We start from the raw sequence: 27707 nt of genomic DNA on the forward strand, positions 1-27707 counted from the left end.
ATAGAGTTTAAAATTGATTTTTAAATCGATTTTGAAAAATTAACCTCGCGGTCCTTCTTTACAGAAAAGCTCCTACTTGACAGCTCGTTCCAATGGGACCATAGTTGATCCATCGAAAAAATGTTGTCTTGTCAAAAAAATGTGTTGCATCAAAATGAAAAAAAGTGATCAGAAATGGTTTTTAATCGTGTTTTTTACCGTTGTACATGAAAATTGACATAGGGCTTTAGTACCCAATTATGTATGGAAAAAATATACAATATTAGATAGGACTTTAGGACCCTATGTAAGCTAAATTTTAGGAAAACGTTAGCAAAACCTCCCAACCGTGTTGCACCCACCGTTTCTGTCAACACCCTTGTTTTCAGCGCCGGGCATCCCGTAAACGTCACAACAAAACCACCCATCTCGCTCGCTCAACCGCAAGCCAAGCGCAAACCAAAACACTCGTCCCGCCCCGCTCTGGCTTTCATTACGGACCTGCGTTCGCGAACGAAACTCGTCACAAAAGAGAGACTCCGCGAAGGAAAAGTGTCACCCTCCTCCACACGTCAGTCAGGAAAAAAGCAGTAAAAATCCAGAATTGAAAATTCAGATTAAAAGTTCCTTCAACGGGTGTCCGCGCGAGTGTGGCCATTTCGGTGTTGCAAGCGGGTTCCGAGCCAGGTTCTTGCTGGGTGTAGGGGGGAACCAGCAATGGCCACCACGGCTGGAAGTTGAGAAAGACTCAGGAAGAAAAAAAAAAACTTGCCAGGGAAAAGTGAAAGAGGAGTGCAGAGAGAAAGAAAAAAAAAACAAGGAAAAATGGTTCGCACGGAAGTTGCGCTGGCGAAATTGGTCCGCTGAGGGGCGAGCGCGCAAGTGGAGCAGGTTCCCGAAAGTAAATAGTGTTCCGTCTGGAGGGATCCGCGGGTGTGTGTATTATCGTGAGTGTTGTTTTTGTTGTTGCTGCTGGGGTGGCCGCAACCAGCTATCATGGAACAGCTGCCCTGGCGGAGGGGCAGGACGAGGATGAGGAGGAGCAGTACGAGCGGGTTGAACGGTTTGCTGCGGCTAGCGCTGGCCGCCCTGGTGCTGGTGGTGGCCCTCACGGTGGAGGCGGCCGGCAGCAGCAGCCTGACCATGACCGGCGGTGTCCACTCGGGCGGGGGAAAGTGCTCGGAGATCCGGTGCATGAACGGGGGCAGCTGCCGCAACGGGACCTGTCTCTGTCCGGACGGCTGGCAGGGCTCGGAGTGTCAGTTTTGCGGTGGAAAAGTTAGGTAAGTGAGCGACGGCGAAGGAGGAAGAAGTGGGCAAGGAAAACCTGTTCCTCGAGTGACCAAGTCGCTGGTATGTTTGAGGTCGCAGTGGCCCACTTTCCAGCAGCAGCAGCGAGCAGGGGAGCCCCCAGAACCAGATTTGGGTGGAAACTTTCCAAAAGGGAAATGAGATTTGACGGAAGTGGGCGCGAGCAGCGATGATTGCCCTTTTTGGCCAAAGTTGGACAGCTGTTTGGTTGCGAATTGATTTTTTTTTCCTTTTCGCAACTTTGAGACACTTTATTTTCGCGGATGAGTGGAATTTGGTGGAAAAGCACAGACGAATAGTTTTTTTTTTTTTTCAGCGTTATGCATGAATCATAAATCAATTAAAAATTGGGCATTTTGGGAAATCATAATGAAAATTCTTAAAAGTCTGAGTCATGTTGAAAGCATTTTCTAACAGATTCTTTAAATATAAGCTGCGACAATTGGGTCCTAAAATGAAGCTTAAATTTCCGATATTATTGTTCACAGCGATTTATCTTATTTTTCTGAGTACAATTACCCTTTGTAAAACTGCAAGGATTTAGGGAGCGTTCTTTTATTTCGTGACGCAAAACATTGGATGTTTAGACCACCTCCCCCCCCCCCCCCCCCTTCGTAACAAAATTTCCATACAAATTTCAAAAAAAATGTATGGAACGTAACATGGTCTCCGACACTCCCCCCCCTCCTTCTGCGTTACGCAATAAAAGAACGCTACCTTATAAAAAATTTTAAATGAATTTTAAAAAATAACATCATGGTCCTTTTTCACAGAAAAGGTTACTTGACAGCTCATTCCAAGGGGATCATAGTTGATCAATTGAAAAAATGTTGTCTTGTAATTGGGTCCTAAAATGAAGCTTAGATTGCTGATATTATTGTTTACAGCGATAAAGCTTATTTTTCTGAGTACAATGACCCTTTGTACGACCACAAAGAGATTAAAATGGATTTTTAAATCAATTTTGAAAAATTCACCTCGCGGTCTTTCTTGACAGAAAAGTCCCTACTTGACAGCTCATTCCAAGGGAAACATAGCTGATCCATCGAAAAAATGTTGTCAATATTTTTTGCATTAAAATGAAAAAAAAGTGATCAGTATAGCTTCCTATAGGAAGCTTTGCTGTCAAGAAGGACCGAGATGATATTCTAGAGTACTTTTTCAAAAGGTCCTATGTGCAAAAACCTCAATCTGAGAAATTTGATGATAAAGTTTTGGTGCACATTTTTAAATCCCATTCAAACACGATTGGGTATTTTTCGATTCTGAAAACGCTCAAATGGGTCTTGTAACTTCTGGTTCAGCCGCGACCTTTCTCGATGCAGGGACTCTACAAAAATACCTCAAGGTCGGCACGCTTATCCACACTAGACTAATCGGACACAGGAAAAACACTTGAGCTACCAAACGAAACACCACTTTTATTATCTTTTGTGCACACTTTTATTCTCCCACTTCTTCCTACTAACTTCCTTCACCTTTCCTAACCTCAATTTTCCCACTTTCTTATTGTCTATCTGACCTGTTCCTTCTGGTTTCTTGGGGCCCCAGCAGCTCGACGATCTTCCAGCTTCTCCTTCTTTCAGCAATCTCCTCCGGATGACGGTTACGCGACCTCCGGTCGCTTACACGGATCACGGTTCCCGATCCTGGAACTCGGTAGCGGTTGATGTGCGCGGCTTCTGGTGGACCCGTCCGAACGTCCTGTGCTCCTCCCAATATGGTGACGGATTGGGACTTCGGCCGGTGTTGACGGTTGGCCGGAACATTGCCCGTAATCGAGCACCAAGGACGTGGACACATCGAGGTTGTTGGGTTCCACAGGGACATCACGGAAGCGTCCGAAACGTCCGGCTCCGACGGCACTCCGTCGGCCAAGGATGACACTAAGGGTCAAACATTGAGGGGTCCTTTTCACAGGACACATTAGTACTGGGTCACACTTTGTTTTACGGCGGCAATTACCTGCTGTCCGACAGACTTCTAGGCCGGTCTGTCTGGTTACGGGTCCTTCGGGCAAATAGACCGATTCCCGGTTCTTGACTTCGCAAGTCATCTACGGTATTGCCGCCAACCAGACTTCTGTCAATCCTTGCTACCAATCGGCTACCAACCAGTTACCAACGTCGGTTTCCTTTGAAGACTCCTTCTTGTGGGTAGCAATCGTGTGGGTATGGAACTGGCTGCGTACTGCTAGGGTGTCTTGGCTTTTGTTTGCCCTAGCCAGTGGGAGTAGTGAAGCTCCGCCCAATAACTCAAGTATATTCCTGCATGCTATTTAACGCGATACAAACAGAGTCACAGTAACGATCGGGTAAGGAACTGCCATCGGTTACACTCTCCCCTAGTTCGGGAAAAAAAATGTTTACAAAGTAAATATTTTTTTAAACTCACAAGATCACAACTCTAAACACACGTACCTCTGAACCTTGACATCGTAAAATAACAAACGCACGGACGAATTCACACTAACCGACGGTTGCTCGCGAAATGTTTCACTCATGCTGTACTAGATCGTATCATCCATAAGAAAATTTGTGAAAAACACTTAATGCGAGACTAGTACTACAATCGGTATCGGGGTCATAAGGCTTCAACGATAAAAGAGTCACCTCCTCCATCTCCGCGCAGTTTTGCAGGTTGTACCTGTGTACTGGCCATCAACGTTTGTTCAACTCCGGCCTCCAGCGATACGATGTTTGAGTTTTAATCTCAGTCAAAGCGATCGTGAAAAGTTTCGTTACTATTTACAACAAAATTTAACAAATTACACATTAAAATAATAAATAAGGAATAAATTAAAATAATATTTACAAAACTGTACAAAAATTTACAAACGTTGGACTTTCCGTGTACTCTCATGCAATATTGCACACAAGTCCTTATCAAACTTCGTTCTAGTACTTCAATTTTTCAAAGGTAATCTTATCAACTGCTTCGTTGTGTGTGTTATTGATGTTCGGGAAACTTAGATCTGTCAACTATCTGTCACTGTCAAACAGATTTGTTATGAAATGTGATGATGCATGGCATGAAAAATTATTCTATGGTAAGTATCGATGAAATATTTGATAAAAACATGAGCCATTTACAAGTAAACACTCTCCAAATCATGAGATACCAACATGCTGGTCAAGTGCTCGCTTGAGAAATAAACTCTTAAGTTTTTATCACGTAATTCATCAATAAAAGTGAAAACGAAAACAGGTTCATAACCTCAAGTTTTGTTTAAATGGAAAATGATTGGATAATTATGTCTGATTTAATTATGTTGCGATTCGATCTGATTATTATTTCTTCGTATTTTCCCGAGACACCAGATTCTTGTTTTGTTCTACTTGTTCTAAGAATGTATGCTTATGGCAAATTGTGTGTGTTCTATGATTTTCCATTATGTTTCTATGCTTTCATGCAATTATCTATCCAGAGCAATACCTCGTACAAAACAGTACATAATTTAATAAATTAACATGCAACAAACTAAAATTTCAATAAATTAACATTCAATTCAATATTTACAACATTTTTACAAACTCCACTCTTCCGGATGAGTTTTGGAGTAACATTTTACCTGCCTTTCAGGTGCGAAACTTTTGGCATTAGCGATAATTGGAACAAGGCGAGTCAATCTAGAAGAGGTATTAACAGACATGACTCCCTAGAACCAAAATCCACCAAATTTCTTTGAGCCAAACTGCTCTAAAAGTTGCCCTAACTCGAGGCACAACTACAAACACAAATTTACAGGTTAGATCAACTATAACGCAATGCAAGATCAAACACTTATTAACGATCAAGCACGCAGTTGCATCTACCGTAACATTGTCGAACTCTGTCTCACCATCTCGTCAGATGTTTTTGTGAACAGGCTCTAAAACTTTTTCTCTGGATCCAACTTTCAGCATAACAGCTGTTTAAAAGTCCCTACGACAATAACTTTACTTTTTCTCCTGCAGGTTTATTTTTGCTACTCTCGGCAGCTTTAGATCCGGAACTTAGCTGCAACTACCTTAGTCAGTGCTGAGCATTGACGTACGTGGATGGACAGAATAGTACTTCTAGAAGAAATATTAACAGAAGGTGACTATTTGCCAAACTGTACTGCTCTTACCAACATAAGGTAATTCAACTAATTCCTTCTCTACTTTTAGGGTATATTTGGCCATCAACGCGTACCACCCTATTTGAGGACCTTCGTCCCATAACATCTCACACACAGGTAAGACAAACACCTACAAAAACAACTTCACACACAAACACAAACGATCTTCATCGTCCTTCCTAGACTAGTACCACATAACGATCCATGGCATCTCTGTGTTGGTTTGTCCACTACTACTGAAAGTTCGACGAAAGACGAAATATTAACTTCATCGATTCTCAGTGTACACAGAAAAAAATATTTCTGTAAATTTACATTATTTATCATGTACCAAAAGGTATCATGATAAATGATGTATATTTCCATTAGATCCATTGGAAATTTACATTAGATTCATTGGAAATTTACATTAGTTTTGAAATTTACATTAGTTTTGGAATTTACATTATTTCAAATCAACTAATTCTGATTGGCCAATGGGAATGAGAAGCTTGACTTGGATTGCAGTAGGAAAAGGGTGTGGCCTATGTTTTATTTTAAAATTATTGAAGCGGGCAGCAAAAGGAAATTCTGATTCTAAAAAGTTGTTACACAGGTAGGGGACGCTTTCTCGTCGACGGCCAAGTGGAATAACGCTGGACTGGAATCGAACAGACGACGGGTAGGATGTTCGATGTTACTGCTGCTACCCGCTGCCGACTGAGCCATCTTCGCATTTTATAATCGAGCGGCTAAAGCATCAACTTGTTCAGGTCGAGGCACAGGCAGTGAGCCAGCGAAGTATGAGAGCGATAGAAAGAGAACCAAACATAACTATTTTTAGTTCGGGTAGTTTTGAAGTCAACGTTTGGCAGAAATACATTGGATATATGATTTACATTAAATAGGAATTTACAGGAAGCCGAACGCGGGTAGAAATTCATCAGATTTGAGTTTCCATGCTCAACGTTTCCATTAGATTCATGATTTACATTAGATTTAGATTTACATCGGAGTAATTTCCATTAGTTTTTGCTCATTACATCATATTTCAACATTACATTGAGTGAGTTTACATAAGAAACAGCAATTACGTGCTGTGTAAATTTACATATTTTTTTCTGTGTAGTTGACCACACACACAAGAGACCCAAAATGATCTAATCAACTTGTTTGAGGTCTGAATTAGGTAACCTAGTACTGCGACACTCTGCCTCTCCGAGCATCAACATTCTTCTCCAAAAGAGAACACATTTGGTCATCTCGACCACAACAAAACTTCAACCTCCTGCTTCACATTAACTCCAAATTTGAACAAGGTACAGAAAAGTCTAGGAATCTTAATAAAAAGAGAACAGATTTTCTAAAATTTTGTTCTTGGGTTAAAAACTTGTCTCATACACAACAAACTCACATTTGTTATGTAGAAACCTACTACTAACTCTCTCATACTCGTAGCGACTCTCACTACAACATAACTTCTCTCACTAAACGCTCTCTTCTCCTGAAAGCTCTCAAAATTGTTCATGTTTCTCCACTACTGATGTTCAATTATCTCTCATTTCAATGTTTTTCTTTCACGCTCTCTTGCATTTTCTCTCAGGGGGGTAATTGGGTGGGAAAATCGGTGAAATATTTCACCATTCCAGTACATCATTCATTCATCATTCAATTACTCATATTCATTCATTCAATCACTCACAACATACAATTTAAAATTCGTAAAACTTCACACAATTTGATATATTTTTGCTAACATTATTTTTTTCTATATTTCCAGATTTGCATGCTGTTTTTCATCACAATACTTTTGGCTAAATCAACGAAACGGTACCAAATTCCGCTCGGACTGCCTTCAATCAAATAATTGCTGCTGCATTCACTCATCAACCAACTGATTCATCACAGAAATTGCGTTGGGATGGCCAACGTGAAGAATTTAGATAAAATTTGAAAAGAACTACCTAGTGACACGATTACGACGTTGAAAAATAATTTTATAACCTAAAATTTGTTCACGCTCGATATCTAAATGAGCTTTTTGGATTGTATATCACAGTTTAGGTTTTTGAAAATAAATCACTATGGTTTTTGCTGTCTTTTCATTCCCTCCGACCAATAACACAAACACAGAAACAATTTAAAATTTGACTAGATTTGCAACTCACTTTGTAAACGATCGTTTTTTCATGCTTTTCACATTTAACTTTTGGACAACAGTAACCCCTCTAACATAAATGAAAATTCCGTGTGCATTGTAGATTCGAGTAGATTCAATCACTCACTGCTAATCATTATTTTAAGGAATCCGGGCATTTTTCCCAGAGACCTCCGTGGGTGTTTAGTGTACTCAAGTGATCCCGAACTGTACCCTCAAAGCTAGCTGGTAAGACTAGTTTATGTTGGGCGCCAAAGTGTAACTTGTGGTTCAGCCGCGACCTTTCTCGATGCAGGGACTCTACAAAAATACCTCAAGGTCGGCACGCTTATCCACACTAGACTAATCGGACACAGGAAAAACACTTGAGCTACCAAACGAAACACCACTTTTATTATCTTTTGTGCACACTTTTATTCTCCCACTTCTTCCTACTAACTTCCTTCACCTTTCCTAACCTCAATTTTCCCACTTTCTTATTGTCTATCTGACCTGTTCCTTCTGGTTTCTTGGGGCCCCAGCAGCTCGACGATCTTCCAGCTTCTCCTTCTTTCAGCAATCTCCTCCGGATGACGGTTACGCGACCTCCGGTCGCTTACACGGATCACGGTTCCCGATCCTGGAACTCGGTAGCGGTTGATGTGCGCGGCTTCTGGTGGACCCGTCCGAACGTCCTGTGCTCCTCCCAATATGGTGACGGATTGGGACTTCGGCCGGTGTTGACGGTTGGCCGGAACATTGCCCGTAATCGAGCACCAAGGACGTGGACACATCGAGGTTGTTGGGTTCCACAGGGACATCACGGAAGCGTCCGAAACGTCCGGCTCCGACGGCACTCCGTCGGCCAAGGATGACACTAAGGGTCAAACATTGAGGGGTCCTTTTCACAGGACACATTAGTACTGGGTCACACTTTGTTTTACGGCGGCAATTACCTGCTGTCCGACAGACTTCTAGGCCGGTCTGTCTGGTTACGGGTCCTTCGGGCAAATAGACCGATTCCCGGTTCTTGACTTCGCAAGTCATCTACGGTATTGCCGCCAACCAGACTTCTGTCAATCCTTGCTACCAATCGGCTACCAACCAGTTACCAACGTCGGTTTCCTTTGAAGACTCCTTCTTGTGGGTAGCAATCGTGTGGGTATGGAACTGGCTGCGTACTGCTAGGGTGTCTTGGCTTTTGTTTGCCCTAGCCAGTGGGAGTAGTGAAGCTCCGCCCAATAACTCAAGTATATTCCTGCATGCTATTTAACGCGATACAAACAGAGTCACAGTAACGATCGGGTAAGGAACTGCCATCGGTTACAGTCTAGAGTAATGCTTTTCAAGTGTACATCTCGGGATTATATAAAAGACAAGATTACACTTAGTTCTGACGCAATTTGGTTCATACAACCTGTGAGTGCACATAGGACACGTTTCATAGAACAATTTTTGCACATAAGACATTGGCATTGGACTATATTCATGTGGCAATGCTCATAAAACTTTATCAAATAAAATGTAAATCTCGATTTAAAAAAAACTACATTTTTGTGGTAATAATGTATTTCCAACCCTCTCGCAACGTGTAGGCAACAGCTGACGAAGAGCATGAAATATTTCAATGCTTCCAGCGCGTGAGAGGAGAGAGAAGCCGTTATTTACCAATGAGCCTTCTGTCAGATGGGTGGCGGGTAGGATAATTTACGATGCCAAATTAACCAATGCGCCAATGTAAACAATCATCATTGTTTACTTTGGCGCATAGGATAATTTGACATGGTAAATTATCTTATCCGCCTATCGTGCTGTGAGCGCACATACTACATGTTTTAATCCTTCGTTTTTGAAAGTTTTTGGCCCAAGTAGTGTAAACATATTATTTAACACTTATAAACAAGTGTTCGGATAGCCCCCCAGCAGCACTGCATGCGCACAATTTTTATGCCAAAGTGGCGGATTACCTGGAGGCGGGCTAGCGCGGATCCTGGTGATGTACAACATCCGCGAGCGGGACTGCACCGTGGACGCGTACCGGTTGCTGAACGTATATGCCGACGATGGGGGGCGAATCGCCGCCTACAACAAAGGAACAACCTACCGAAGAAGGCGCGGCAGAGTGAGAAGAGGTCGAGTAAGACATTTCGGTGCTGGTGGAAAAGCAAGCCAAAGCGACCAAACGGGGAAGAAAAAGGACCAGTTTGAGTCGGTGGACACCGGGATAAAAATATCTGCTTTCTACCTAACCTAAACTGTGCTCAAGATTCGGCGGGACGAGACCGAAACCAATAAGAAAAAGAGCTGCAACATTCTGCGGTTGATGCCGATCGACGTAATCACCAAGGCCAACCTGAAGGACACTATTGGCGACGCCGGCTCTCTGTTTGAACGATACTCTGTGAGGGAACCAAAAACGTTTGTGATCATCTTCCACCGGCGATTAAACAACGGACTGGAACGCGAGAGCGTCATCACCGGGCTCACCGAAATGAACCGGGACAACAAGGCGAACCTGAAGCATCCGGAGCTGGCAGTGACCGTCGAACTGATCAAAGGGCTGACGCTGATTAGTATCGTGCCGCAGTTTTCGCAGCTGCAAATGTACAACTTGATGGAGATTTTCACCTAGGATGACGGGGACGCCATGTTTCTGGAATCAAGAAGCAGAACGAGATGTAGTCTGGCCAGAAGGTTGCTGCTAAAGAGATTGAGTCAAAGGTTGGAGAAGAGAAAAGTGCAGCAAAGGACGGAAAAGGTTCGCAGAAGGAACCGGAACCGGAGGATGTTTAAAAGTCATAAGATGATGCTGTCCCTAAAGAAAAGGCTTAGTCTGAGCAATAAGTTTGACCTTAGATTCACGATTTTTGACTTTATTTTTTGTAAGGTTATGATTTGTAAAATGTATAACTGAATTCATTGACTTTATTTCGTGTTGGCGCAACATATTGTACATGTTTTGTCGCCGTTTTTGCACTGGAACGAAATCTAATAGCGATCTAATTGACACGGGATGGTCATGCGATAGAGGTACGTATTGATCACGATGTAATCGGCACCAGCTTTGAAGATGTCCAGATGAGTTTCGGTGACCGCGTTCGGGTTGGTCGCGTTGTATCGGCCGCATGGTCCTGGCTAACTTGCTTCGACAGATGCGTCGAGTAACCTCCGTCGATGACGATGTACTCCGGGGAGAACAACGACGGATCGGGGGTGAGCGATCGGTTGAACCTGCGGTAACGAAGGATGCAAGATGTTGATTCAGGAGCTGCCCTGAGAAACTTGCTCTTCGCCAAAGAATTATTCTGATCTCAGGGGTTGGATCTCCGAACGGGTTCTACGGCTGTTGCTTGACCGACGGGTGAGGTCAGCTTAGGATTTGAAGAGCGCAAGTCGCACAAAACTAGAATCAATTGCGTTGATCGAGGTGCTTATGCGGCGGTCCGCGCGCATTTACCACCTCCAGCATCTTCAGGTTAACGAACGCCTCGAAGTCATGTCCCCGAGCAAGTCCAGGATCTCATCCGAGTACTGGGTATGAATCGAACGCCGCTAAACTGCCAGGGCCATGAACGAGTCGGTTAGGTTGCCGACTTGATGCCGTTTGGGAGGAGTCTGGAAAAACGGAAAGCATCGGTTCACAAAAAAAAGGGCACAGAAGAAAAACACTTGTAACGTGCTGTGCTGTGGATGTGCTGTTGGCAGCAAGAATTGGAAGTTGATCAGCGGGACTTTGCCGGACAGCTCCAGATGCTGCAGACGAGTACGCCCAATGGACGTAATCCAGCATTGCATTGCAGACTGCACGATAACAGAGGTAGAAAGGTAGTCGTGCGGAATATCCAAGATGGGAACATCCGAAAAGATCAACCACTGCAGGTTTTCATGCTCTTAGACAGACAGATGGACTTTATCTGGTTGTGACGTAGTTCTTAAGCTGGCTGATGAGCAGCTATTAGGACCTGCGCGAGCGCGAAGAGTCACAAGCGATTCTTCAGCGAGGTAAGTTCGCTCAGATTAGCAGCCAATTCCTCCGTAAAACCAGGTCGTTTATGGCTGGCTGTGAGAAAAGATCATCACGACGACGAAGCCGCGACGCACTTGTCGTAGTGTCCATGTTGGAACTGAAAAACCACGGCGTAGTACTGACAGATATTGCACGGCCGCCATGCGACCGCGTATTCCGTTACGGTGGCGCTGCTCCAGCTGGACGACGCCCTGCGTAGTCAGGAACAACACGTCGTTATCGGAGCGCTTCGACAGAGCCTTTATAACCCATAATAATGTACGGTTTGTCCGACTGGATCCGCTTGGTGATCAATTCTTCATGAAACTATTCGCCTCTTGAAGCGTGATCAGATATTTTTGTGTCGTAAGGAAATCACCTGAGTCGAGAGTTCCTTAAGTGCAATTTGTAGTTTTTCGCCCCTCAAGAAACAATGACCAAACGCACCTCGACGTAAAAGCACCGGGAACTTAAGGGGTTACATACATGTAAATCGATAAAATAAAAGTCAGAGGTTAGTGTGCGCACACACTTAATTTTATTTAAAAACTGTAACCCCTTAACCGCCGCAACATCTATGTTTCCGCCCGCTCCGGTGGCCTCTGAAACACTAGTCTCAGCAGCTCGTGTATTTTTGGATTCTCGGACACGTTGTCCCAAGCGGCCCAGACGACCTGCATCTGCGTGCGTAATTATGAGTTTGCCGTTGGCGAAGTTGTTGATAGCCGATCCGCCCGGGTTCCGGCAATCTTAATGTACTCGACGTTCGTCTTGAGGTTCTCTGACAGACCATGACCATAAAGCGGATGGCGCGCTCTTTTTTAAGGTTTCTAGAAGCGTCCTCCGTACAACGTCCGCCGCCGCTTGGTTGGTCGTTGTCGGGGGACCAGGTACCGTAAAGCAGTGCTGCGGGTGATGAAAAAGTAGTTTAAGGTTAAGGTTTATTAAATTTAACAGGATAACATTTCCCTCCTGAAATGTGTTAACCGGTACCGTGGCCATCCGAAGTCGTCCCTGGCCAAAAAGGTGGGATGTTTTCTGGCCTTCCGGATGTTTTTTTTTTGTCGGTTCCGTGGCCATCCGGAAGGCTTCCCTGCGCAAGAGGGATGATGCTTTTTGGCCATCCGGATGGCCATGGAACGGACAAAATCTATCCAGGCGGCCAAAAAGCATCCTCTCTTTTGCACAGGGACACCTTCCAGATAGCCACGGAACCAAGAAAACCCATCCGGAAAGCCAAATAATAGCCACGGTACCGGCAAAACCAACCCTGAAGGCCAAACAAATATTCGCCCTCTTGCACAGGGACGCCTTTCGGAGCCGATCCCAGGAATCATCTTTGGGAATCACGGTAATTTTCCACCCTACTTACCGTATTTTTTTGTTGCCGCAATCCTTCGCCCTCCGACACTTTTCTTTTTAAACTCAAACAGTCCACAACAATGATCTGTCCGCGATCCTATGAACCAAAACAAAACACATATTTTATGCTGTTTTATGAGTTGTTTTGGTATGTCATACTGGGAGTCGTATCCGCCAGCTTCGGGAGAGAGAGCTCATTGATTAAATTTCTCTCTTCTCTTTTGCTGTGTCAGGCATTGAAACATTTCATACTCTCTTACAGCTGACGTCTACACGTTAACCGGATCCTAGACAAACATTATTTTTAAAAAGATATATGGATATAAAAAATCTATCATTACTTTCTAATTATTCAATAAAATGCGTACATACGTCATTATTATATTAGCGTATGTGCATAATGATTGAAATATATTTAAAATTGTACATAGGTTGATTTGTTATTGTCGTATGTGCATCATTTTACTGAATGCAAATAGGACACTGAGAGGTAATACGACGTAAATTATTTTGTATAAAAATTTAAGAGAATGCTCATAGGTTATTTTGCATTTCGCTAATATTTTTAAAAATTAAATACTTAGAAGAAATCGGGTTTGAGGATAGTGTAGTTTCGGATATGCAGAACGTCATGCATTGAATAACTCAGTTTGTTTACTTTTGGCGCATAGGACCTTTTGAAAAAGTACTCTAGAATATTAAATTATTTTTCAATTTAATTGATTTTCAATTCAATTCAATTGGTGTTAATTAGAATTTAACAGTTCTGCTCCAGGATGTTACATTTGCAATTCAGAGATTTGGAGAACCTTTCAACTAAGATCAATTCATAAGCCTTTACAGGGAGGGCATATGTTTCTAAGTTTAGATTTTGCTAGCTGCGTGCTCTTTTAGGGAAAATAAATTTTGAGACAAAAAACCCTAGATCTATGTTTGGCTTAAGACTAATATCACAGTTGTTGACGGTCGAGTGCTTCGATGAGCGGATTTGTTGACATCCCACAGGAAGTCCTGAAGCTTCTCGTTGCCTTTTCGATGCTTGCGTCGATGGTGTCGACGCTGGCCAGCTCATGTAAATCGTCGGTCGGGTACCACGGGTCCAGGTTGTGCACCATCTTGAGCAGCTTGTTCTGCTTCACCTGGAGTCGCTTACGGTGCGATTTGGCGCAGTTGCCCCAGACCGCAGCAGCGTAGGTCAGCATTGGACGGATGATGCACTTGACCACGAGCGACTTGTTCTTGATGCTCAACTTCGATCGCCGATTCAGCAGGGAGTAGAGCGAGTAGAGCGCTTTGGTGGAACGATCCACCTTCTCGATGATGTAGTTCACGTGCTTATCGTACTTCAGCTTCTTGTCATGCACCACACCCCGGTACATGACCTCGTCGTCCCACGTCGCCGGCTGGCCGTTGACGCTGATCGATCTGCGGGGAAGGTGCCGAGCAGCACGCCTCCTGGTGAAGAAGATGGACTGGGGTTTCCCAGCGTTCAGCTTGATGCGCCACTTCCAGGTTCTTGTCCGATGCCAAGTATGCAGTGTCATCCGCAAAGAATGCGTACGACACTACATCGATCATCGGCACGTCGGAGGTGAGGATGTTGTATAGAGTCGGGCTCAGCACTCGACGATCTTGACCAGGAACGGCTGGAGGTTCGAGCGGAAGAGCTTGTAGACCACGGCGTCCTGCCACACGGAGTCCTAGGCCTTTTCGACGTCAAGAAGGATCATGCCGGTCGACTTCCCCGTTGAGTGCCCCGGCTTGAAGCCAAACTGCTCGTGTGGGATGAGTTGCTCCGTCTCCAGGTGACGGTTTAGCCGGGCGAGGATCACCCGTTCCAGGAGTTTGCTCAGGCTGATCGGGCGGTAATTACCTGGGTTCGCCTTTGGGATGGCGATCACGTTCGCGTGCTTCCAGCCGGTCGGAAAGTAGCCTAAGGCCAAGCAAGCGTTGAAGATTTTGGTCAGGACGACCAACCCTTTTCTTGGCAGCTGCTTGAGGCACGTATTCCGGATTCCGTCTTGCCCTGGAGACTTCCGGTTTTTGAGCGTGTGGATGATCGCCTTGACCTCTTTCGGCTTGACAAGGGCGGCCAGAGGCACGGGAGGATTTGTCGCTCGGATGTGGGCAAGCGCGTTCTCAACAGCGGCCGATGTTTCGGGATCACCTGGTTCCTCGATGTTGTGTGCTCGCTACGAGGTCTCCGTTGACGTTCAGCGGGGGGCTGTACTTGACCGTGTTCCGGAGGTTGCGGGTAAGCTTCCAGAACTTGTTGCTGCCGTTGTCCAGCGTCCTTAGCAAGGAGCCGGAGTTATTGTAGCGGTGTTCGGCGCTTCTGGTACTTCGGATAAACTGTCTACGCCGCACGTTCCTCTGCCGGATTAGCAGCTTCAGCTCGTCGGGAATGTCCTTCTTCTGAGGTATGATCCTACGCGAAGGGACAGCGGCTTCCTCAGCAGCTTTGAGGATGGCGTTGAACTTGTCGATGGCGTCGTCGATTTTCTCCGAGCGATCTAGAGCGTTGATCCAGCTAGCGTTAAGGTCGACCTCCCGCTCGATCGAGCGAGCAAAAGTGCTCCAGTTCGCTCTGTCGAAGCATCGGACGATTCTTCTAGCCGGGGCGACTGGAACATCAACGTCGATCGTAAAGGTAACCGGCAGATGGTCCGACGACAGTTCAACGTGCGTTATCGGCTTCGACATCTGCACCTGGTTGTTTGAGATTACCAGGTCCAACGGGGAAGGCCTCCCTCGTCCAGCGGGGCAGCGGGTTGGAGTATCCGGAGCGTGTATGTAGATGTCCTTGGACTCGTACTCCTGGCCTGGGAACAGGCGCAGGAACTGCAGACACCTTCGGAGCGTTGCTTCTGCCGGCGGGGCAACCCTTGTAGTTCGCTGTGTGGTTTTGGCTGCAGTTAGCACAACGGATTTGTGAGCGGTCGTCGTTGACCACGACGTCGGCTCGCGCGGATAGTGCGCATGCGGTCGTCTGGTGGGTGGTAGTTTCTCATCCCGTGGCCGTACTGCTGGCACCTGAAACACTGGACGATGTCCGACTTCTTCTTGGAGTAGTGCCTCCAACGGACGATCACGTTGAACAGCGCCTTGATTTGTTGCAGCTCCTGAAGTTTCACGGTTCCCTTCTTAAACTGCAGCAGGTACAGCGCGTAATCGCCGTGCTTCGATTTCCCCATCTGGTGCACACTTGTGGGACGAAGAAAATCATCTTCGAGTTTCCGCCTGACGTCTTCTATCGGAAACACTGGTAATCCGGAAAGGACGATTTTCACCGGGGTTTCGTCACTGGTCCCGTGGGCGTAGAACTGGACATTTGCCTGCTTCAAAGTACTCACCACAGAAGTCAAGTGGGGTTTAGTCGACACCCTGATCTGGATGTACCCTTTGTTTAACCGCAGTTGGTAATCGTCGGCGCCCAGCTGGGTCGTTGACATCAGCCGGTTGAGCGCTGGAACACTGGAACCGTGGACTATGATCGGCGGACAGCGTATTTTTGCGGGAGCAGGAGGTGGATTTTTCACATTACTACCAGCACCATCACCAACGGCAAAAGTTCCACCACTGCCGCCATTGTTTACGTTTTCCGCCTCATCGCCGGAGATGTCAAAGTCGAGCATCTCGAACTGATTCGCCGTCGGGAATCCCCCGGAAGACCTCCCGGGTTGGGTCAGAGGCCGATGTTCGTTGAGCTGGTATCGATGAGATACCGCCGGTGGAATTTCTCCGGCGGCGTCTCGAAGACGACGGCGTCACCACCTTTTCCTTCTGCTGTTTGTGGGCCTTCTTGTAGTCCACCCGCTGCAGGATCTGCGATGCACTGTCTCGGCCGGAATCGGCTTCGCCGGGCAGCGGCGGCGGCTTGGGCTGCTTTCGTTTCCCCAGGGTGCTGGGTAACACACCGGGAGCACTGATAAATAAATTTTCGCGAGAGCTACAATTCGACGACCATGACAGCTCGAATGATTTAATTGATTTAAAAAGCCATTTTAAACTCTTTGTGGTCGTACAAAGGGTCATTGTACTCAGAAAAATAAGCTTTATCGCTGTAAATTCGCTTTGAATCAAATGTAAATTTCCGGATAGTTGCTTTCTTGACTTGATATAAAGTCCAATAACACAACAAATTACAAACAATAATTCGCGATTAATGTAAGGTACGCACTTCGGAAGGAATCGGTCAAGAAAAATTTCAAATGGGCAGCAGCGGTAGCGAAAGCAAGTCAGAGAGGGTGAAGAAAAGCCCCAAGAAAACATTTCCTCTCTTATGTTCTGCCGTTCGTAAAGCTGATCCTTGACCCCCTTTCTTTTGAAGAGCATCGAGAAATTAAAAGTGAGAGTGTGTGCGTGCAACATGGAGTTAAACTTTTCAAAGTGCCATGGTAACCTTCACAACAACTTCATAGAAAGTTTAACTCCATGTTGCACACACTCTCACTTTTAATTTCTCGATACTAGCCCTAAAAGCTCAAAAATTCCGACAGATGGCGCAAAGCATCGAAGAATGACGATTAAAATTTTCGCTGTTCGGTTTCATAGGAATGCAAACTTAAAATTGAATTTACAGCTCTTAGAACAACTTTTGAGAAAAAATTCAAGTAGTACGAGTGTAAACTTTTTGCCCTCTATAAATTAACGCAGTAAAAAAAAAATTGGAAAAAAAATAATTAAAAAAAAATAATATTGTTTAAAATGATAGTGTTGGTTGCTGGAAGTGTCAGATTTATTGGCAACACTTAGCAACCAGATTGCTTCGATTGAAAAACTGTACAACTAGCATCACTGCACACTTTCTAACGCGCAACGGCGCGACGTTGCCGCGACGCTGACCGAACGACGAGACGAACGAGAACGAACGACGAGCGACGACGACGACGAGAGAAAAAACCGCCATTTTGCGGGACCAGTTCCTTTTCACCCTCGGAAGGGCCAACACGCTTTTGTTAAGTTTAAGTTATTAAAGTAGTGTTTAAAGAAGTCCGAGTGTTTTACTTCACCACACCCACGGCCATTGGATTCAAAATACAGTCCACCCGAGAACTTTCCGCCTTTTTCCGTGGGGCCAACGTGCCGGCCCGAACAGATAGAGCATCAAAAGTTAACAAAGTATCAGCTTGAATTTTTGCTCAAAATTTGTTTTGAACGCTGGAATTTAATAAAACAGAATTCGCATACATAACCTCAAAGGGCGGAAATTTCAATCGACATTCTTCGCTCTGTTCTGCTACTCAACACTAGGTGTCGCATGTCGTTTGGCTCTTGAACGGCAATATCAGCAATCTAAGCTTCATTTTAGGACCCAATTTATGATTTTCGGTTCAAATTGTTGTAGGACGTTGATATGGGTGCGGCCGTGGCTGACTGGTTACGGTGTTCGCTTTGTAAGCGAATGGTCCTGGGTTCGATGCCCATCTACTCCCAACGAGAAAGTTTAAGACTTAGAAATACTTGAAATACTGAATAAGAACGAATAATCAAAGTCGCTCGAGTCGGGGTTCGATGCCCCGTCCTTTGGATCGGTTAGCAAAAATGCTAACCACTAGGCCATCGCGACTTGGTGAGCCATGACTGGAATTAGGAGTACTGTTATTACCAACTATATACGCGCTGGGTCCTTGTCCATTTCACAAAGGCTCGGAAGTTCTAAATAACGTTTGAATCCGATTGATGCAAACGTTCTCAGGGCGGGGCTTGTCGATAAAGCTGAAGTACCTCGCGCTCGGCTAGCCAGCGTAGAAATGGGTCACCGAAGCTCGGCAGAGCTAACACCTTCCAAATGCCTATGCGAGTTATTTGCATGTATAGAGTGTAGATCTAAAAATACATGGAAACAACTCAATTTGTAAGAAGTGGCCGCGTGGTCCCGTTTGGATGGTTGCACACACACACACACACACAAATTGTTGTAGGACGTTGATAAGCTAGGGTTATATCTCGGCAACGATTATACCAATTGTCTTCAAAGCTAACAAGAACCAATGATTCTAACAAGTAACAATTTCTCAGACTCAGCAATAACGATGTTTTTGTTTTCATTCCTTGCTTCGCAGATTAACCGATCCGTCCGGCAGCATCCACGACGGGCTCGGCAACTACTCGATCGGCGTCAAGTGCAGCTGGCTGATTGACGCCCGGGATCACAACAGCATCGCCGCCGCTCAGACGACCGCGATCGCCAAACCGTCGGTCATCCGGCTGCACCTGGAGGAGTTTGCGACGGAGTGCGGCTGGGACCACCTGTACGTGTACGACGGGGACAGCGTCGAGTCGCCGCTGCTGGCCGTGTTTAGCGGGTTGATGTACCGGAAGAATTTCAGCATCCGGCGGATTCCGGAGGTGTTTGCGCACAGCGGGTCGGCACTGTTGCACTTCTTCAGCGATGACGCGTACAACATGTCCGGGTTCAACATCAGCTACCAGGTGAACGCGTGTCCCACGGTGGACACGGCGTTGAACTGTTCCGGGCACGGGGTGTGTGCGGCCGGGGGTGATTGCAGCTGTGATCCGGGCTGGACGGGGTTGGCGTGCAACGTGGCACGGTGTCCGAACAACTGTTCGTCGCATTTGGGCCGGGGGACGTGTAACGTGCTGCAGCAGCGGTGCGACTGTGCCAAGGGATTCGATGGGAGCGATTGTTCGCAGGTGCGCGCGCATGGCGTTTGGACGACCATCGATTCGGAGGGCAAGCAGGGATTTGTGCCGCCGGGGAGTGCGTCGCACGGGTCGGCCGTGTTTCGGGACACGTTTTATGTGGTCGCGGGTGAGAGTTACGCGAAGGCAAAGTCGATGATGTACATGTACGACTTTAATGGGAAGGTGTGGGAGACGGCCCACACGGATTCGAAGACGACGCCGGCGCTACGTTACGGGGCGTCGACGGTCATGTACGGGGACAAGATCTTCATGTATGGCGGGGTGGTTGAGGGAGGTGGTGTTTGTGGCGAGTTGTGGGCGTTTGACGTGAGTGCCAAGATCTGGGAGAATATTACGGTTAAGGCGGAGCCGTGTAACGAGACGTACGCGATGTGTGGTCCGTTGAAGTCGGCAGGACACACGGCGACGTTGATATCGAACTTTGAGGGCGGCAAGAAGGGACATTCCCAGCGGATGGTGGTCATTTTTGGTCATTCGCCGCAGTTCGGGTACCTGAACACGGTGCAGGAGTACAACTTTGGGACGCGTGAGTGGAAGATTGTGCGGACGAAGGGTTTTCCGGTGAAGGGCGGTTACGGCCACTCGGCGGCGTACGATCCGCTGAAGGAACGAATCTACGTGTACGGCGGGATAATATCTGAGAGCGACAGCACTCAGGTGTTGAGTGGCAAGTTGTACAGCTATGAACCGCACAGTCGGGTGTGGGTGTTGGAGGCCGCGGCGCCGACGTCCCGGTTCCTGCACACGGCCAACTTTATCAGCCCGGGCTTGATGATGGTGTTTGGGGGAAACACCCACAACGACACTTCGCACAGCTTCGGGGCCAAGTGCTACAGCCGGGATCTGATGGTGTACGACATTCTGTGCGATTCGTGGCACGTGCAGCAGATGCCCAACGATCTGCGGGCGGATTTGGCCCGGTTTGGCCACTCGGCGATTGTGTTCGAGGAGTCGCTGTACATCTACGGTGGGTTCGACGGGCAGATGATCAACGATATGCTCAAGTTTACGCCGGGCAATTGTCGGGCGTTTAATCGGTCCGATCAGTGCCTGAACGCCCGACCTGGGGTCAAGTGCATCTGGGACATCCAGAAGAGCAAGTGCGTTCCGATTCTGGACGTGGACAAGTCGGTGCTGTTTAGCCGGGACGAGACCAACTACGAAATTTGTCCGCAGGAGAGCCGGCTGGTCATGACGCGGCAGGCCCTGATGGACTACGAACTGTGCAGCTTTCTGTCCAGCTGCCAGAGCTGCGTGTCCACCTCGTACGGGTGTATGTTCTGTGGGATTGGCAACCAGAAGGGATACTGCGCGAAGGAAAAGTGTCCGGACGTGTCGTACACGTATCGGGCGGATTTCTACCCGACGCGGAAGCTTAAGGATTGTCCGGAGATTGACGGGCTGTTTTGTGGTCAGCTGCACAGTTGTCACGCGTGTACGGCGTACAAGTTCTGCCACTGGGACTACGAGCACAGCAATTGCGAGTTCCGGACGAACAACACCGGAAGTGGGGACATCCTGGTGGATACGCTGCCCTGTCCGCCGGCCTGCTCAGTGTTGACGACCTGCGGCAATTGTACCCAGGAGGAGTGCATCTGGTGCCAGAACGAGCAACGCTGCGTTGACAAGAACGCGTACACGGCGAGCTTCCCGTACGGGCAGTGCCGCGAGTGGACAACCGGTTCGAACAAGTGCCGGGCGGCCAGTTCGGGCAAGAGTCAGTGTGGATTTTTCAAGACCTGCGCTCAGTGTCGCGATGATCCTGCCTGTGGGTGGTGTGACGATGGATCGATGACCGGACTGGGGAAATGTCTACCCGGTGGAGACAGCGGTGCTCACGAAGAAATGGAATGCCCTGTGACGAGGTGGCACTTTACGCACTGCCCGAGCTGTCAGTGCAACGGCCACAGCACCTGTCCGGACTCCAAGACCTGCAAGCAGCCGTGCAAAGACCCGATGATCGGAGCAAACTGCGAAAAGTGCAAACCCGGCTATTGGGGCAATCCGGTCAACGGGGGAACCTGCCAGAAGTGTGACTGCAACGGACAGGCCCAGTACTGCCACAGCGAGACGGGCAAGTGCTTCTGCAGCACGAAGGGTCTCGCCGGAGATCACTGCGAAAAGTGCGATGCCACGAACCACTACCACGGTGATCCGAGCCGAGGTTCGTGCTATTACGACCTCACCATCGACTACCAGTTCACGTTCAACCTGTCCAAGAAGGAGGACCGCCACTTTACCCAGATCAACTTCCGCAACTCGCCGATCAAGGCGGACATCGATGCCGACTTTAGCATAACCTGCTCGGTCGCCGCCAAGATGAACATCACAATCCGGACGGCGGGCGGCCCGGAAAAGCCACTCTTCTCCGCGGTCAACTGCTCGACCTTCCGGTATCGCTTCTCGAAAGCGGAGCACCACTTTGGCATCGAGGACAACGTCACGCTGACGACGTTCTACGTGTACGTGTACGACTTCCAGCCGCCGCTCTGGATTCAGATCGCGTTCTCGCAGTACCCGAAGCTCAACCTGCAGCAGTTCTTCATCACGTTCTCCACGTAAGTTTGTCATTTTGTCCGACCCTGGACCCAATCTACAGTGAACCCCTCCTCGTCAGGTGCTTCCTGCTGCTGCTGCTGATGGCGGCCATCCTGTGGAAGATCAAGCAGCGCTACGACATGTTCCGTCGCCGGCAGCGGCTCTTCGTCGAGATGGAACAGATGGCGTCGCGGCCGTTCTCGCAGGTAAGCGTCCACACCGTACTTCATCATTAATTGCGGTTACGAAGTTCTAAAATTTGCCTTCCAGGTCCTGGTCGAGGTCGAAAGCAGCAAGGAGTACAACGAGCTGTCGCCGGCCGTGGAGAATATCACGAGCGCACCGCGCAAGCGAAAAAAGGTAACATTCCCAGACAGTCACAAAGGTCCGCCGGAGAATCTACTAACGCGCGCTTTTGTCTCTTTGTAGGATTCGCCCAGTCCGATCGCGCTGGAGCCGTGCGAGGGCAACCGTGCCGCGGTGTTATCGCTTCTAGTCCGGCTGCCAACCGGTAAGCTTTGCCGGGAACAAATCTTTGAAGCGCAAAGCTGACTTTCTGATCGTTTCAGGTGGCCACCTACACGCTCCTCCTGGCCAGTCGGCCGGTCTGGCCGTGGCCAGCGCCCTGGTGACGCTCGGCAACCCGCGGCGACCGTCGATAGAGCACCCGAAGGAGCCCAAGAGCAAGCGGAAGCAGAGCCAGCATCCCGACAGTTGTATATAAGAGGCGGAAGGGAGAGTCGGCCGCGCGGACTCGTCGAGACGATGAGGACGCGTGCGCGACAACGGTGATGATATAAGATAAGGCTATATTACCGATACTACAATTTACGATTAGGTTTTTGGGGGCGTGTGCATGCAGCAGGTTTAACGTGAACCGCCACCACCAGCCTCTGGAGGAAAGTTTTCCCGTTTTTCTTCTCTTCATTGTGTTTGTTATTTTTACGAACATGGCTACAATGACTAAAGTTTTACAACAAACCAACCCCCCTCTATATTTAATACACTAACTGTTTGTGAATATTAGCGAATAGTGCGTGCAAGCAAGGGTTGTTGGTACGAGCGAAAAAAAAAGGTTTGCGTTTCTGAGTTTTGGGTCAAGAGTGCGAGAACAATAGCAATTAGCTTGAAAGTGTTTTGGTCGAATCCCGTTGGCGTAAACCGTATGCTTTCGTCAAGGTCGTGAGTAGACCTTGCCCTGAGTTTCAGATGTAAATGATTGTTTACAACTTTTTTGCAATTACAATTACTGGAGTACTATCCCGAAAAAAAAACCCCGGACTCAGGCCCACGGATGACATGTCAATTTCCTGTTAGAATTTCAATATTGTCTAAATAGTTTTACAATTGAAAAAATCAATATTGAAAAACGTTTTCAAAAGCAGATTATTTGCCAGCAAAATAAGCGCTTTCCGCACACCGACGTGGAGTACACAATAATTTTGCAGAAAAGCTTGCGTTTTCCAAACCAATAATTGAATTTCGAGTACCTCTCGATAAACTTAACCAACATGAGCAACATTATTCAACGCCATTCCGGTTATGTTGTAGCATTACAACCTTGACATCTCGTTTTTTCATCCTTCTGGGTCGGCATTACTACTAGGCGATACAAGGGAGACTCTGATAGAATATCTTTTGAAGTTTTTTCTCCAAATTCTCAGTTGGGCACGTTTTTCAAGGGAAAAATTTAAAACCAAATGAATTTGCAAAATCAAACTGTCAAACGTTGTCATGTTACAGCGGTACGAGCACCGCTGGGAGCATATAATATACGAGTTAACCTACACGCTTAGTCTAGATAACTCATTTTCCTTTTTCTTGGATTTGTCTAGTGTGCACTTACTTTTGAGTCCAGCTGAGTTCGATAATTACACTTCTGGAGTTTTTTTTTAAATGGTCCAATAAACCAAATTTCCAGTTTTTGCTTTTTGGTTGTTTTTGAAACCGCCTTGAGTCAGGGGTATTAAAAACACCTAAAAAGCAAAAAGTGAAAATTTGATATTTGATTGAAGAATTGATGTCCTAAAATTAAGCTTAAATATGTGACATTATTGTTCACAACGATACAGCTTATTTTTCAATGACCCTTTGAACAACCTCAAAGGATTTAAAATTGACCTCCTTGAAAGAATAGGTTTTACTTGACAGCTCGTTCCAAGGGGACCATAGTTGATCCATCGAAAAATGTTGTCTTGCCAATATTTTTTTTTTGCGTTAAAATGAAAAAAGTGGCCAGAAATAGTTTTTAATCGTGTTTTTTACCGTTATACATAAAAATCGGGCAACCCTATTCCGACCAAAGCAAACTGACAACAGTCGATATTAGCACGGTTGTCAAATGAGAGTCCACAACAAAAGCACTAGCTGTCAAATGGTAGCCCATAACAAATCATTGTTTGGGTTTTTGATTTTCAAATTTCCCGCAATTCAAACGATAAGTACCTGCCTGAAAAAACACGTGAATTGTGTTGCTAATGGCAAATTCTTTCATATCCTTGGAGATTTCATCCCAATATTGGCTGAAAATTCATATCGAAAAAGTGTTTTTTCTGTTTACCTTTTTTTGCTTTTTTTTTCTTTTGGTCGATCAAACAGTGCGCCTGTACACTGAGAATCGTCATTACACATTTTTCAGTTTGGTTTTACACATTTGCATGGGACTTTTGAGTTTAACCAGAATAACATACTTCGTGTTACTAAAGTAATATGTATAATACTGATTATCAGTGTTTGTTATCTGAACTTCCAAGATGGCGGCTTCTTCGCTACCCCCTGATAAAAATTCACATAGGGCTTTAGTACCCAATTGGGTACTAAAGCCCTATCTCAATTTTTATGTACAACGGTAAAAAACACGATTTAAAACCATTTCTGATCACTTTTTTTTCATTTTAATGCTAAAAAATTGTTTGACAAGACAACATTTTTTTGATGGATCAACTATGGTCCCCTTTGAACGAGCTGTCAAGTAGGAGCTTTTCTGTCAAGAAGGACCGCGAGGTTAATTTTTCAAAATTGATTTAAAAATCCATTTTAAATACTTTGTGGTCGTACAAAGGGTCATTGTACTCAGAAAAATAAGCTCTATCGCTGTAAACAATAATATCAGCAATCTAAGCTTCATTTTAGGACCCAATTGTGTTACCTGGTATATTTTTGTCTAACATTTGGCTTCGACAAATAAAGGCCAAAAACAAAATATCTTTTCAATTTCTGTCATATTTGTTACATCACAAATCGTGTAAAAAGCAGTTGTAAACAATCAAGTACAAAAAAAATACAGCGCAAATTTGTTGGATTCTCCGTTAAAATTAGCTTCCGGTTGTATAGTGTAACTTTGTGTTCAAATCTAGGTTCAAAACCATTAGCGAACCACCGGTTAAACTAACCTGTTTTGTTTGAGCTAGAATTTAAGTTGCAATTTAAACTTGCAAACACACACTTTCTTTCACAACACCCACATTGCGAGCGTCGTAAAAGCAGCAACAAAGAATACTCAGCCAGATGATGTTGGCCACTTTCCAAACAACAACAAAAAAAGAGTCTTCAGAGTTGCACTTCCGGAAAAAAACACTGGTTTTTTGTTACCAGACACACAATGAACCCCAAAGCAAGGCTCCTGTAAAGAAGGTTAGAGTCTTTAAGTCACTCTCAAGTTAGATCTAAAATTTTGTGTTTGAGCAGCAAAGCAATTGCATTTGTACCACCAAGAAACAAGAAATGTGAGTGGGAAAAAAATCAAAAACCAACGTGAAATGACGATAAGTGAGTTTTAAAAGTGGGCGCGGTTTTTAAACAAGAATGATGTGATTAGTCGATATTAGCGGTAAAGCGAGGCAGGTTTCACGAAAAACACACTGAAAAAAAACACACAGAAGAGAGTTACAAGCATTGCATTGATGGAAACGCATGGCCTCCCGGTGCACGGAAAAAAAAACACGAAAGATTTTAAAATGAAGAATCAAAAATCCAACCTAGGCTAAATCAAACAAGTTAAAACAAAACCACTGTACTATGACTAAGAAAACAACCTATTATGACTGTACTAATGCGGAATGCATCTCAGAGCTGAGGGTTTGTGGAAAAGAACGGCACTTACTGAAACTGGTGAAGAAACATAAACTAAAACAATAGTTTGTAGGGTAACAAAAAAAAAACGAGAATCGATACGTCTGATGCTAGGATCTATGTAGAAACAAACAACAAATAAATAATACACTAGATTTAGAGACACACTTTTCCAAGTTTCCAAGTAAAGTAGGATACGCAGATAACAGTGTGTGTAAGAGAGGAGAAAGCGAACATGAAAAATCACAAGTAGCATTTGTAAAACAAACAAAAATATGGGTAAACAATTTACTGCAGAATGAGTAATTCAAAACACACACACACTCATACAGCATGTGAGCAAAAAAGTATTTTATGGCATTTGTTGCAATAATAAAACAAAACTGACGACATCAGAAAGGCGCGCGTGTGGCAATTGTTTGAAAATATCACAGATGACCTTTTGCACATAAATCGATGCCTCGGTGCTCTCTTATGCTAACTAGATAGGGAAACCAGTACAAGAGAGCACAAAGACATCGAAACGCTGAATTTGTTTCTTTTCGATGAATCGCATTTGCCAAAAACTCAAAGGGGTGTGGCTGCCAATCCCTCGTGGTCCAGACAAAATTCCTGCATAAAGCTGACAGACCGAGACTGAAACACAAATCAGGCAAACACAGTTGCTCAACTTTTTTTTTTGAGCTCAAAAACTGTTTTGGGCTAAACTAAATTTTTTAACGCTCATGAAATGCTTTTTTTTATTCTGATCCGAATTTTAAGTGTTCATCTGAATAATCTTGAAATTGAAAAAAATAATAATCCAGGAATTCATGAACTCTAAATTTTTAAAATTTCTAAATATCCAAATCTCTAAAATTGTAATGTTGTCAAGCTCCTTGATACTAAAAGTTTAAATTATCCAATTATATTTAAATGTCTCTGTTTTTCATTTTTAAAAGTTTCTGAATAATTAAATTCTCGAAGGCCGCCATTTTCACCGCCACTTAGATTACAAAAAATAGACTGCTGAGCAATTCTCTACCAAAACCGGAAATGGATTTTATTTGTATTTTTTGATTTGGCTCAAACTTTGTGGGGGCCTTCCTTATGACCAAATAAACTATTTTGTGTGATTGGTTCATCCATACAAGTCTCCATACAATTTTGGCTGCTGTCCATACAAAAATGGTATGTAAGTATTCAAACAGCTGTAACTTTTGAGTGAATTTTCTGATCAATTGGTGTCTTCGGCAAAGTTGTAGGTATTGTTGAGGACTTTCGAGTAAAAAATAGGTACACGGAAAAAAATTGCAGATTTTTTAATCAACTTTTTTTTCACTAAAACTCAATTTCCCAAAATACGTATTTTTTGATTTTCGAGATTTTTTGTTATGTTTTAGGGGATAAAAATCCGCAACTCTTGAGCCATAGAGAAACATGGTCAAAAAATCTGCCGCCGAGTTATGATTTTTTTTAAAATAGTGATTTTGGTAAAAAATTGAAGTTTCATGCAAAAACAAGTTTGACATTATTTTTTAATGCAAAATTGAATTTGCAATCGAAAAGTGCTT

General features: G+C 45.3%; 3 protein-coding genes and 1 long non-coding RNA gene across 4 annotated transcripts; 2 read left to right on the top strand and 2 right to left on the bottom strand.

The window, feature by feature from the left end:
• Positions 1-516: 516 nt before the first annotated feature.
• Positions 517-26553, top strand: LOC120432485 (attractin-like protein 1). Its single transcript, XM_039597702.2, has 6 exons — positions 517-1262; positions 18942-22103; positions 22163-22289; positions 22354-22443; positions 22513-22594; positions 22653-26553. The coding sequence occupies exons 1-6, from the start codon at positions 976-978 to the stop codon at positions 22805-22807; spliced, it is 3903 nt and encodes a 1300-aa protein (XP_039453636.1). The 5' UTR covers positions 517-975; the 3' UTR covers positions 22808-26553.
• On the bottom strand, positions 2692-3408 carry LOC120432487 (uncharacterized). Its single transcript, XM_039597703.2, has 2 exons — positions 3256-3408; positions 2692-3200 (listed from the first exon to the last, which is right to left on the bottom strand). The coding sequence occupies exon 2, from the start codon at positions 3118-3120 to the stop codon at positions 2797-2799; it is 324 nt and encodes a 107-aa protein (XP_039453637.1). The 5' UTR covers positions 3121-3200; positions 3256-3408; the 3' UTR covers positions 2692-2796.
• LOC120432490 (uncharacterized) lies at positions 3433-7763 on the top strand. Its single transcript, XR_005608071.2, has 4 exons — positions 3433-4339; positions 5247-5370; positions 5442-5509; positions 7152-7763. It is a non-coding gene; the product is annotated as an uncharacterized LOC120432490 (long non-coding RNA).
• LOC120432488 (uncharacterized) lies at positions 7901-8623 on the bottom strand. Its single transcript, XM_052706775.1, has 2 exons — positions 8465-8623; positions 7901-8409 (listed from the first exon to the last, which is right to left on the bottom strand). Exon 2 carries the CDS (start codon positions 8327-8329, stop codon positions 8006-8008), a length of 324 nt encoding a protein of 107 aa, XP_052562735.1. The 5' UTR covers positions 8330-8409; positions 8465-8623; the 3' UTR covers positions 7901-8005.
• Positions 26554-27707: the final 1154 nt, after the last annotated feature.

Source organism: Culex pipiens, chromosome 1 (genome assembly GCF_016801865.2).
Source record: "Culex pipiens pallens isolate TS chromosome 1, TS_CPP_V2, whole genome shotgun sequence".
Classification (NCBI taxonomy): Eukaryota; Metazoa; Arthropoda; class Insecta; order Diptera; family Culicidae; genus Culex; species Culex pipiens.